We start from the raw sequence: 13,862 nt of genomic DNA on the forward strand, positions 1-13,862 counted from the left end.
ATATTTTCTCAAATTGGCAAAATAATTTGCCAAAAATTCTCTTCTGAAAAAATCATTCCCTATAAACTGGCCTAAGTATGTTGTAGCAAATTAAAAGTGTCTAGTTTAGTCAGTCATCAGTAGATGGAAAAATGTTCAAGAGAATTATTATCTACACTACAGCTAGATCCAAAGTTGGAAAATAAGAAAGCAGTTTTATAGTGTACTTGAAAACATGCCTTGTGATTAATTATTGGGTTGTGATGTCAGTGGTTCACTGTTTGTAATAAATGAGTACTGGTATACATGTTTTGTGGGATAAATGTAGATAAATGTGTCTACTTGTTGACAGTAGTCGTACGCCTGTGTAAACACATGTTGCATTTTTGTTATTCAGTGATAAATATATGTGCACATCCTGCATCCTGTACACGTATTCATTTGATCATAAAATTTCAAAGGGATCCAATGAATTTCTAGAAATGTTAAATTTAACATTGAAGGACCCATAGTTATTCGCAATACATATGAAAAGTAACTGTTGATTAATATTAATTAATTGACCACTGTAATGTTTAATTTGTGGGATATCAAGTTAAAGAGACCATGCAGATGGCTATTAAATGTTATTAATCAGTGGCTGATGTATTGAAACGAAAGATATAACAAGTGAAATCAATGATTCATTGATTGCGAAAGTTCATCGGTGGCAGCAATGACACTATGCATTAATTTTTCATTTAAGTATAAGCATGTCATTTTGAAATTGTATGTCGCATAATATCGCTCATAGACCTAGCCTATAATGGATGTATAAACCAAATAAGGGTGTGGACTAATTACAAGCTTTTCAAAACTAATCCCCAAAATTTGATCTTGCTTTTATGTTTTCACCAACATGATGTATTATATACATTGAAATTTTACATGAAAAAAAGTGTACTTATTGATTTTCAACACACAATATATTGATAAAATAGAACCATATATAAAGTCAGGACGAGCGATTGAGGAAAAATGCGATTTTATATATCCTTATTATACAAAGGAAATATTACTAAATATAACAGAATTACGTTGTGAGAAAAGACGTTCACGTTGAACCTGTAGTATACCTACCTGTTTGATGTTATGGACCCATACGTAGCTGTGAATCACATTATACACTTAATACGATCTCATAGGTTTTGGAATGTATACTAAATTATAAGAATGTATTCGATTACGAGCGACATTTACGGCGAACAGCAAAAGTCGAATGGGAAATCATTTCAGTTCACAATTAATTTTGACAGGTCGCGATCGATAGAGCACTGGGGCATGAACAGCTGAACTTTTGAAGTTGGAGATTAATAAAAATTGAAAATAAAAATCTTTTGAAATCAGAGAGTAGTTCTACCGTAATACATGCATGTTTGTTGGGACTTAGATCGAATACACTTACCGAGCTTTCTCCAATTCTGTGAATATTTTGTGTTTTTCCGGTGAGAAACAAACAACGTCTGTGAATACCGTCTCCTCTTGTAGTTTGGCATTAAAATATTTGTTGCCTGCTCTTGAATTTTTTACCGGTGATATGTTATGCAAATATCCTTCGATTTCATTGTCAAAACGCGGTTTTTTTGGCGTCTGTGCCATGATGTTCACTGTTTACAGAGATGCTGAAAAGATGACGAAAGCGCGCGAAACTGAACGAGATCTCGGGTTTTCTCGTTTACGGAAAGTTCCGTAAATTACCGAATCGTAAAACGAGATGAAATTCATAATAAGCGGACCGCATAATATATATCTGTTTTTGTAAACTAACCGAAAGGGTTTTAAAGGAACGGACTGTAAATACACCTTTATCTTGTTTTATAGCGTGGTTACATTTCCCGATGAAAAAAAACAACAACAAAAAACAAAAATTCAAACAAAACAAGGGTGACCATTTTACTTTAAGGCAAATTGGGAATATGACCATATAATAGTAAGGCGTATTTGAGAAAATAAAGGGTGCAATGGACTAGGACACCACATATTTTATGAATTATGGACGTAAATGTGAGACATATAGTCCCTGCTAATACATAGGGATTCTAGGGAACAAATAAAAATATACATAACCTTCAAAAATTCGGTAAAATAGTATAGTGAACACAAGTAAATATAGGGTAAAAATAGGATCAGTATATTTTTGTTAACAATAATATAAAATAACTTACTTTGATTAATGTCTTTAGCATTAGTTGACAAGAAGCCCACAGAAAAATGATATCTTGATGAAAAAATTATCAGGAAGTTTGTTGTTAATAGTAGACTAGACTAGATAGGCCTAGTTTTTTTTAGTATTTCAATATATATTTTTGAATACAGGTTTGGTGATTCTTTTACCGTTTAATATAGAATGGCAAGCAAATTTTGCTTTGTAGTTTTATTGAAACTGTTTGTAGTTCTGAAATTACCTACTCCAGTCATTACGAACCCCTTATATTAGTGGTCTCAGAAGTCATGAACGGATCAGAGGAATTCCGATATAATGGTGTCTTGTTCAACCAGATGCTTGGTAAGAGACATATATGTCTCTGGCTTGATGGCAAGGCAAAACAATAAGAAAGCGGAGGGCTCTATTGATGGAAAATATGAGCTGTCGGTGAAAATCTGAGTGGTTTTGGATAAATAAATAATCCATCTTTCGATATATATGAGGTATGTGTTAATTGTGTCATATTCAAGTTTTGTTGTCATGACTTCAAAACTCTCAGCAACCAAACGGTGTTGGATAATTCCATGTTTTCATATAAGGAATGCGTTCTGTCCCCACACCAGATGTCTATCTGTTGAAATGTCTAAGTCTGGTGTTAGGGCCAGAGGAAACTCGGGCTAATCACACACATGTGCATACAGTACTCCTATAGCACAAGAGGCCGCTGGTATGTATGGGGCACCATTTTACTATTTATTCCCATTTGGTGATATCACCTATTTGAATAGGTGATATCACCTATTCAATCAGTGATATCACCTATTCGAATAGGTGATATCACCAATTCATTTTTCAAATATGTGATATCACCTATTCGAATAGGTGATATCACCAATACGAATAGGTGATATCATTTAATGAAACGAATAGGTGATATCACCAATTTGAATAGGTGATATCACTCATTCGAATAGGTGATATCACCAATTCGCATAGGTGATATCACTTAAAAATATTCTTAAGTGATATCACCTATTCTTTTCATTAAGTGATATCACCTATTCGAATGAGTGATAGGTGATATCACTTATGAAATTTATAAGTGATATCACCTATTTGAATGCATGATATCACCTATTTGCTTCATTAAGTGATATCACCTATACGAATAGTTGATATCACTCATTAAATTTGGAAAACTGTATGCTCCCAACATCTGGCCTGCTCTACTGGGGAACAGTCGTTCGTATTGATTCTAACGTTAAAGTGATATCACTCATTCAAATAGATGATATCACTTATGAAATTTTATAAGTGATATCACCTATTCGAATTGGTGATATTATCTATTCGTTTATTAAGTGATATCACCTATTTGAATGAGTGATATCACTTAATGAAACAAATAGGTGATATCACTTATCCGAATAGGTGATATCACTCATTTAAATTGGTGATATCACCAAATGGGAATAAATAGTAAAACGGCGCCCCATACGCTGGTAGCTCTTTTTCTAAAGGATATTATTTTGCCGACTGCGAAGCCTGTCAAAAGTATCCACCATGTAAAACCTCTAACATTGTTGGAGTAACACATACAGCTACATTTGCTGATTTGTTGGTGGTCTTAATATAGAGGTTATGTAATCTCCATTGACCATGTAAAATTGGCTAGGCGTCAGTTGAAAGTGTGCTGTAATCTGTCTATGTGTAATAAACACCGTTATGCGCAATATCTGAATAACAGGCTGCACTGAAGTGCGAGCTTTGACTTGCATTTTTATGAATGATACCTGCATTTCATTTTGGGTGATTGTTACTTGGCAAGTTTGTATTAAGTTAACTGTCTATCAGTATTAAACATTACACAAACAACATCCATTGTACTGATAGGTGAGCATGCTTTGCGATATTAATTTATTTATTGTCCATTGTGGCAGGTCAAAAACGAGGCAATAACTTGAATAAGTGACTTGACTGAAATGCAGTAAATTTGCTTGAAGCATTAGACATAACGTCGATCAGGGTATCATTAGCAACAAATTAAATAATTGGAATCACTTAGAAAATAGGATGTTTGCAGCAGCAGCCGGGGAAGAGTCATTAAGCGAGGATACCTGTGACCAGGTCAAATGTTGGTGACCAGATAGCTTAATTGGTTGAGCGTTTGTCTAGAGTTCAGAAGGTCCGGGGTTTAAACCCCTGTCTAGTTATGCATTTTTCTTCTCTTGTTACATAAGGTGCCTGTGACCAATCCTTGTTTCAAGTATTGAGTGTAGCAAGGGATACTTGAACCTGGGTTGTAAAGTGTGATGTCTTCTGGGTCGAAGATTTTGTTAAAGGAGGGAGGAATGTAGCGGATCTAGATCTAGACCCGGTCGATTGTCTGCGACCAGATAGCTCAATTGGTTGAGCGTTTGTCTAGAGTTCAGAAGGTCCGGGGTTTAAACCCCTGTCTAGTTATGCATTTTTCTTCTCTTGTTACATAAGGTGCCTGTGACCAAACCTTGTTTCAAGTATTGAGTGTAGCAAGGGATACTTGAACCTGGGTTGTAAAGTGTGATGTCTTCTGGGTCGAAGATTTTGTTAAAGGAGGGAGGAATGTAGCGGATCTAGATCTAGACCCGGTCGATTGTCTGCGACCAGATAGCTCAATTGGTTGACTGTCTGTCTGGGGTTCGGAAGGTCCTGGGTTTGAACCCCGGTCTATCTGTGCATTTTTTCTCTCTTATTACACCTGCTTACATGGGGGTTTGGAACAGATGCACTAAGATAATTTAGTCGTCTTTTTCTTTGATAAGTTAAGTGTCAGACTCAAAGGTTTGAGTGCATTTGATCCTGAGAAGTGGGATGATGTTGAAAGTATTAAGTAATTTTAAAACATATTTTTGTTATTTTTACTTGAAGTAATAGAAACACTATATGTGAAAGAGGAGTTAGAAAAGGTACACCTGAAAGAGTTTAGGTTTTGCTGCATGAATCCTATGTACAGGCACAATAACATATGCTTGTGACCTTAAATGTAGGTCAAGGGCATTCATTTGTACAAACGTTTTTGATAGCCATATTTATCCAAGGATGTAATTACAGGCCAGATTCAGTGTGTACGCCTTTTGTATATAGAGGAAAAGTTGTTTAAAAGGGAAAGGTGACAACTGGACAGAAAACAAGCGCTGTATCTCGACATAAGGTCATTTGCCATTTTGGCAAGAAAACTAACAAAAGAAGAGATTCTCCTTATATAAAGTATAACAAAAAGAAGAGTTTACAGCATTCTATGTATTTATTTATTGTCAAATTGACTGAATATGATCAAATGAGTATGTGGTAGCATAAATTGATCTTAACTATTCTATGCAGATACATTTTCACACATAATATGGAAAAAATAAGTGATAGCCAGGCAGTTATTTGCAAGTAACAGAGATGATGAGATCATATATATTAAAAACAATATAATTAATAAATCAGTTATACAATACTGTCACAATAAGAGGGATGATTAAAGCAGAATAAAGCTATACACTTCTATTATGATGGCAACATTATTCAAGTAGATATCATAAGAGTAAAACATCTTACAATATTGATACTTATTAATTAAATTAAACTGTAAACATGCAGCATGGCAGTAAATTTCACTACACAGAAACAATATATTCATGACTATTTTGGCTGTTGCATTAAACCAGCAATTTAGATCCACAGATAAACCTTACCATAAAAAATAGAAAGTTCTAGATTTGGTAAGGGATATTGTTGGGGCTAGCTGATACAAAATCTAAATCCATGGATATCACTTATCAGCGAATATTGAAAGTTATGGTAAGGGATATGATGGAGATTGGTTTAAAGTTTAGATAATTAATAATATACAAAAGAGAAATCTATAGATATTCCTTCCCAGCAAAAATTGAAAGTTTTCGTATTGAAACTTCTGGTAAGAAATATCATAGGGGCTGGTATATATATTTACACAAGATATATATCCATACATACCCCTTACCAGCGAAAATCGAAAGTTATGGTAAAGGATATCAAAGGGGCTGGCATATATGTTAACATAAGATAAATTCTATAGAGATCCATTACTAATGAAAATCAGTAGTTTTGGTAAAAGATATCTTAAGGGCTGGTATATATGTACACAAGATACAAACTGCAAATAGATATCCCTTACCAGCAAAAATCAAAAGTTATGGTAAGGGATATTATAGGGACTGGTATAGATGTTTACATAAGATACAAAAAACAAATCATAGATATTTGCTACCAAGGAAATGTCTGGTAAGTTATTATCATAGGGGCTGGTATACAATGATTGTTAACCCTTGTAGTTTGAGTGAACAAGGTGAAGTCTAAATAAACCAGTTGCCTAAAATCATGTAAATAATATTTTGTTGTAAGAAAAAATACTGCAATAAATATAGTTACATCTAATTGGTGCTTGTTGTAAATTTTGTAATGCGATAGTGGTCAGTTTTTAAATTTCATACTTTGAATAAGCATACAATTTTTTACGATGACATATGTTAGGACTTATACTGCAATAATATGTTATCTAAATGTTAAAAACAACAAAAAGTAAAGTATGTTGCAATGGAAGTACATGTACACTTCTTACACAAGTTAATTATTAATGCAATAATAAATATTGCTAATATTTTCCTGTTTTTTGGTGGTAATATACAATTGTACAATTTTTTCAAATATAGCAAACAAAAGTTCTTATCAACATCTTATTACTAAGTAAGAATAAAAGTATCAGGTAATTGAAATTATGAAAGTGTTTACTGGTAGACATTAATTTACACAGATGTAGATCTGAGAGCAACCATAATTTAATAATTGCAGGGAATATAATTTGTGTGATATCTTTAACAAAATGTACATGTTAACTGTAACATGTTTTTCTAACTATGTACACGTGCATAAACTGTATAAATATTGCAAATTTTCTTTGTTATTGTTATAATAAGTTATTTGGGGTACATAGGAAGAGCACACAGAATATTCAGAGTCGTAAAGTAGGTTTAATGTTTTATGAGAAGCACTTTTTTTATATTGAAAGCTTTTCACACATGTACGAGTGAGAATAAATATAGTTTCGTTTGTACTAACTTATTAAATGTAAATATCTATCCATTTCATATCCATTTTTCAAGTCCAATCATTCATTCAATTTATCAGTAGAGGGCGAGTTTACGAGCATTTATAGCTGCGGCAGTGACATTCCCTCTACACCATACTTACCAAAAATTAGTTATGAACTGAACTGGATATGGATAGCTTGTTTAATTAGTATTGTAGTTAAAAGCTAGTACTTTGATATGCAGGTATCATTTTCCTGCGGCCGCTTCTAAAATCCAAGCAGCTATATCATCTGTGACATACAGACAATTAAGATTACCTGGTGTAATAGATACACATACTTTTGCAAAAATCAATTCATCCATAAATTTACTGACAGTAAACCTTTTAGAACTCTTGATATCTTGTGTGCGTTGGAAAAATAAATGAGGAAAATTCGAGGTTTCAACGCCTATCAGGAGAAATATGAAATTAAACTATAAAACAGTGTATACATATTGAATTACAATGTTAACCTAAATGAAGACTTTGAAAACCCTTTGTCCAAATAATTATAATATGGCTATATTTTGTGTGCGAGATGTAAAAATATAAAAATGTTAAAATTTTATATACATGGTAAGAAGGTATTTGCTCAAATATCAGATTGAACTGTCTTAGACATTTTGTCAGTTATATATGGCTACATTTGATTTTACATACAACAATTTATCAATTGTATATCTACATTTAATTAAACTGAAGACATTGGGAAATTTCATATCTGATTCTGATATCACTTAAGACATTTAGACAGATACATGTATATGCTTTTTTACATTTCATTACACTCCAGACATTTTGACAGTTATATGTGTGGACTTGGTCACACAATGTAACGGTAGTTTGTATATTTCATGATACCAAAAGATTAATGGTGTGGTTTTCAGATTCAAGTAAGAGGCACAATCTTCTGTACATGTGTTGATGCACAAATCTCTTGTTAGTAACATCAGCAGTCCAGTTCAACATTTCACACAAAGTTTATAATATTTCTTCTTTTTTACATGTCCTTGGTCATCAGAGGAGATCCAATATAGTATTACTATAATGGTCTTTTCAACAGTTCACATTTTGCTATGAAATTCATATACTTAAATAGTGCTTCAAAATCATGGTATAGGTCTGCGGTCAATCATGAGCAGTATATATTAATGCATGGATATATTTGCACAAGGTAAAAATTTAGACCTATGAAAATAAGTGGCTATACAGTAACTTGTAACACATTTACTGTTTAATTTACAATACATGTACTACATATTCATGCAGTTGCAAAAATGCATGTAAATTCAAGTTATCTGATGATGAAAACAACAAAAGGAAAAAAGTGGTTAATTTGATTTAAAATATGTATAATCTACATATATAATGGTTAAATACAGAATTTTAAGTAAATTAATCTGAACATTCAAATCTGAACTAACTCTTTAAAATTCACTATAATTTAGTCATGAGACTTAATCACAAAATTCATATATATTTTGAGTTGTGTTTTTGAAATTAGGTTAATATCTATATTTCACAAACTTGATAGTGGCTTTCCTTTCAACATGCATACCACAGGCAAAACAGCAGGATTCTGAACTTTTGGTTATTGAGAAGATATTGTTTGAAGAATGAAATACATTTGACAAGGTCAATCACTTGAACAAACTTTGTAGCTATTTTCTCAAGTATTCTAAATGTGCAATGCCATTATGATGAGCGTTTCAATTGTACACAAATTATTTAAAGGAGGAAGTTGACGCCAGACAGCTGCTGTACCAGTGGCGAAATAAGTTTACACGCAAGATGAATAATTCTACATGCAAATGAGAGTCCTATGTAGTGAGAAACTACATAGGGACCACATGTATGTGGTATGAAATTGGTGGAAACCCAGAAATATAGCTAAACCACCAAGGTGATGCATTGCATGCAGTCTCAGATTTTGAGATGCATACCAATACAGTCACCATTTATTCACAGCGGGTTTTGAGTATTTACAGCACAGTATACCATGTCATGATCTGACCAATAAGCATCCAGAACACCAGCTTTTCTCTCAGTAAAATTTGTAAATATTAAGTCCAATTGTGATTTCATTTTAGTTGTTGCATGAGTGATTATTTGTGAACAATGAAATGTTGTTTCCATAAATCTGACAAATGTATCATGTCCAGTTTTCTTCAAATTTACATTAAAATCTCCCATAATAACGATCTTTCCATTTATATCTGTAAGTGGTAGCAAGTGCTCCTTTATTACAGCATAAAACTGTGAAAGGGGACAGGCTGGTTTCCTATAAACAATGGCACATTGCACGAGCATTTGACACAGATTGAATGAAATATAAGAAAATTCTATGTCATTTGTGGAAAACCTTTCATATGTGATAACATCTAAATGAGATTTCACATAAATAACAAGTCCATGGTGTGGTCTTGAATGCAAATTTTGCACATCATTTCTAAATATTCTGAATCCTTCTAATTCGAATGTTTCATTCTTATCATTGATATGGAGTCGAGACTCTGCTATGCCCACCACATCAGCTGCAAAAATATTTGGATCAGATCTGATGTCCAATATGTGTTTATTCAAAGATCTTGCATTGTTGAAGAGAAACTGACATTGCATATATGTATGATATAGTGGTTTGAAGCAAAGCTGTAATCCATTTTCTGCCAACCTTTGCATCTCTGTATCAACGTCTTTGTCTTTTGAAAGACTGTCTTCATTGAAGTCAATGATATGAAGATTTTGAAGTGATCTAACTCGAGATAAAGCTACATAGTGGATATGTGGTATTTTGCGTTTCTTCGTTTGTGACAAACTGACTACAACTTGGTCCAGTGTTGCACCTTGTGCTTTGTGAACAGTTTTTGCAGCAGATGGTTGAAGTGGAAACTGTATTCTTTCAAATGTTTTTCTGTTATACATAAATGTACGCTTTGTTTCAAAGATAGGCGTCCAGGATTTATCTATGTTTCTGTTCAACAAATGTTGGTATTGGTTTCTTCTCATAGCACCTATTTTTTCATTGCAAAATAATACCCAAACAATTGCAGGTCTAGTGGTGGCCTGTTTGCATTCAATATATTTAACTGTACATGTACTGCCATTTGTCAAGCCATCAGCAACGTCAATGTTTACAGAAATATCATAAATCATATCTACTGCAATAGTTAGATTTGTCTTCAGCTGTCCAGTATTAGCTTGCTTGTCTGGAAGCTTATCAATCAGAGACTTCTTGACATCAAGTGAGAGTTTTGTTTGGGACAGAACATCTGTATCAGCTTTAACATTTACTTTGTTTGTGGTAAGGTTCTGCATGAAATTATTGTTGAAATCATCCACAAATCTATTTTCAATGAAAAGATGTGGTGCTGTGACTGGATATTGATTACAGCCTGCTTCTATTTGACGGCTCAAAATAGTCTGTTTGTCGTCATCTGATAACTGATTGTGTCGGAGTCTGTTTAGGAGTTTTGAAAACTCAATATCATCCTTTTGTCGCATAATTTCAGTAAGCTCAAACATGGAAAAATGTTCTTTCCAAAGATTTTTGGCAAGACCTTGGCCTGGACATGAAAGATCTTTGAAAATCCAAGAATCTCCAACTGGGGATAGCTGATATAAATCACCAACTGCAATTATACTGACACCACCAAAGTCTTGTTTTGTACCAGTGAGTTGCTGAAGCCTTTCATGGATAAATGCTAGCAGCTTATTTCCAACCATTGATATCTCATCTATGATGACTACTGATAAATTTCTATACTTTGTCCTATATGTGTTTAGCTCATCAGCATACATATTTTGCTGTGACTGGTACATCTTTTTGTGAAAAGCTGATGCTATAGTCATTCCATTAATGTTATAAGCTGCTTTGCCTGTATAGGCACAAAGTAAAATTCTGATATCATCAGGATTTTCTCCTTCTTCTGAACAAAGAGTTCTATGCAAAGTCTGATAAAGGGTATCAATGACAACTGATTTGCCTGTTCCTGCACCTCCAGTTAAAAATGCATACAAAGGTTCATCCTTATGTTGGATCCAGTGACTAACATGGTTGTGAAATTCTCTTTGTTTGCAATTTAAAGACTGTAGAAGTTTGTGATATTGTTCATCAGGGATTCTAACAGGACTTGTTTGTACATCATAATTTTTTGCTGGCAATCCAATATCTGGTCCAATATCGTAATTTTTATGTGGCTGTGTGTCTGGATCAAAGTGTACAAACTGTTCAGAAGGTTTTGGGTTAATTTCTGAATCCTCTGCTTCAGTGTGTTCAGTATTTGGAGCCACTTCATCAAAATCATCAAGTTCACATTCAGCCTGAAGCCTGGCTTGTTCTAGTTCCTCAACAAAATGCTCATATTTCTTTTGTACGGCTTGAATTATGTTTGCACTGCTTCTATAATGTTGCTCAAATGTTGTATATCTGTTAATGATGTCAGTATTTTCATTCCGCCATGGAAGGAATAGAAGGATTCTTTCCCTATAGTACTGCTCAGAGTTTGTTTTTTTGCTGTAACCTACATATCGTATAACTCGTTTGTTTTTTCTCCTTTTAATCTTTATTCCATTTTTTAAATGTACCAAGATATCTTCATTGGAAAAGTTTTCGTTTTCATTTACATCATCTTCATTTTGGTCATCAGTTTTTTCTGATTTTCGGTTTTCTTTTGGAAATGTTACTTCCAGTTCAGATACTACATCCGCTAAACACCAATTCTCAAGTTGCTTCGGTCTTTTTGCATACCTGGTGATCATATTATCAGCTTTAATATCAGTGGAATTCTCGGGTAAACTTTCCAGATCTTCTTGACATTTTAAGAGAAATACTCTATCATCTGGTGGGGAAGTGTTTACAAAAACCACATCTCTGGAAGCTTGTGTTAATGGCATTTGGAGTATTAAATAGCTAGCTTCTTGAGCACTTACTTCTACAAAGTTCAAGAATTTGTTGCCAATATGCCTGACCTGACGTTTAATGTCCATATTTCCTTCAGCGGCTTCTTGCGAGGCTTTATCAAGCAAAGCACTTATACCCCTCTGAGACTTACTGATGTAAGAAACTATGTAGGTAGCACATGCGTATGGATCCAAAACAAACTGAATGTCTAGATTTGCATGCCATGCTTTGAGTACTCCTGGGTTGTAGTAATTCACTCTCATTTCAGCTGGGGTTCTCCTGAGAAATATTTTTGGACCCTTAAGTGATGATCTGATACATTTGATGTATTCCGTTTCATTCATTTCAACAACAGTTTGTAAAAATTCACGGAAACTTAGATCGCAGCCATCTTTGTAGTCATTCATTTTTTTTTTGTAGTTCTGTGTATCTTTTTTTGTATTCTGCGACATCAGTTTCCAGTGGTTCTAAAAGCATTGTTTTTGGTAAAGGAGGGAGTGGGAACCCAAATCTACATACTGGTTTGCCACCTTTTTTGCAGGTTTTAGAATGTTTATGTACCTGTAGTTGAACAAGTTCTTTAAGTTCAGGATTATCTGTTTCTAAGGAGCAGGTGACATACTTGTCAACATAAGCAATGATATCTTGTTCATCATCGTCTGGATATCTTGGAGCATTGTTTGTCCACAAAAGCATATGTATGTGTGGTGAACCTCTACTCTGGAATTCTACTCTACGGAATGTGTCCGTGACATCACCAATCGGGTTGTGATAACTTTTTAGGAAAGAGTTGACAAAAAGTTGAACTCTGTTATCAAAAAACCTTGCACAAGTGACAGGGTCCTTTTGAACTAAATTTGTTTTAAAACTCCAATCAGCTGTTTTAAGATCATCGTTCGACAAAGTTTTCCCATCTAACTGAGCTAAAGTTCTGAGAAGATCTGGCCATCGTGTATCTGCCGACGACAAAGACATGAACCATGTTGGCAAGCCAAGCTGTCTTATCATTGCAAAGACATCTTTCTTTTTAGAGGAAAGATATGCCGGAGAATTACGTAATGTTCTGAATATATAATAACCTTCATTTAACCTTACAATAGAACTAGTGGTTGACGGATCTCTAGCTTGGCCTGCAGTCAATTTGTTTCCCTCTGATTTACATCGGCGAAGTGCAAGATTGACTTTATCACCAACTTGTTTTGATTGGATTTTTTTTAATTTGAAAAAAATGTTAGGAACAGATTGAGCAGCCCTTCGATCAACACTTCTTAATTCCCATTTTGCAATATCACTGTAATGAACAGGAATTTGCCGTTCACTGTTTTCTTTCCTTTTTTGACCACAATATATTGTTGGGAAACAATGATACTCTGCATCTTTATCTTCATACAAACTGAGAGGTCTTTGATTTTCACCAGGTGCAAATACATAAACTCTGTTGGTATCAGTTTCATCAACTAGTGTATCTGTATTTCCTTGAATACATTCATCCGGTGTAGCTTCGCAAAATTTGTCATTATCAGTTTCAATTTCTCTGTCATCTTTACATTGCGTTGTACCCGTGTATTCAGAAATTATCTCACTTTGGTCACTCTGAACATCTTCTTTCCATGAAGTATTGATACTGATTCCTGCGTTCTTATACATTTCACTGTTTTCCATTAG

General features: G+C 33.9%; 1 protein-coding gene across 1 annotated transcript; it reads right to left on the reverse strand.

The window, feature by feature from the left end:
- Nucleotides 1-9,259: 9,259 nt before the first annotated feature.
- On the reverse strand, nucleotides 9,260-12,541 carry LOC117340358. Its single transcript, XM_033902118.1, has one exon. It carries the CDS (start codon nucleotides 12,539-12,541, stop codon nucleotides 9,260-9,262), a length of 3,282 nt encoding a protein of 1,093 aa, XP_033758009.1.
- Between the last annotated feature and the right edge of the window lie 1,321 nt (nucleotides 12,542-13,862).

This window comes from Pecten maximus, chromosome 13 (assembly GCF_902652985.1).
Source record: "Pecten maximus chromosome 13, xPecMax1.1, whole genome shotgun sequence".
NCBI lineage: Eukaryota > Metazoa > Mollusca > Bivalvia > Pectinida > Pectinidae > Pecten > Pecten maximus.

Excerpts from the sequence above, each read along its gene's own strand:
- LOC117340358 (XM_033902118.1), bottom strand. The coding sequence starts at position 12,541 with ATGAATGAAACGGAATACATCAAATGTATCAGATCATCACTTAAGGGT.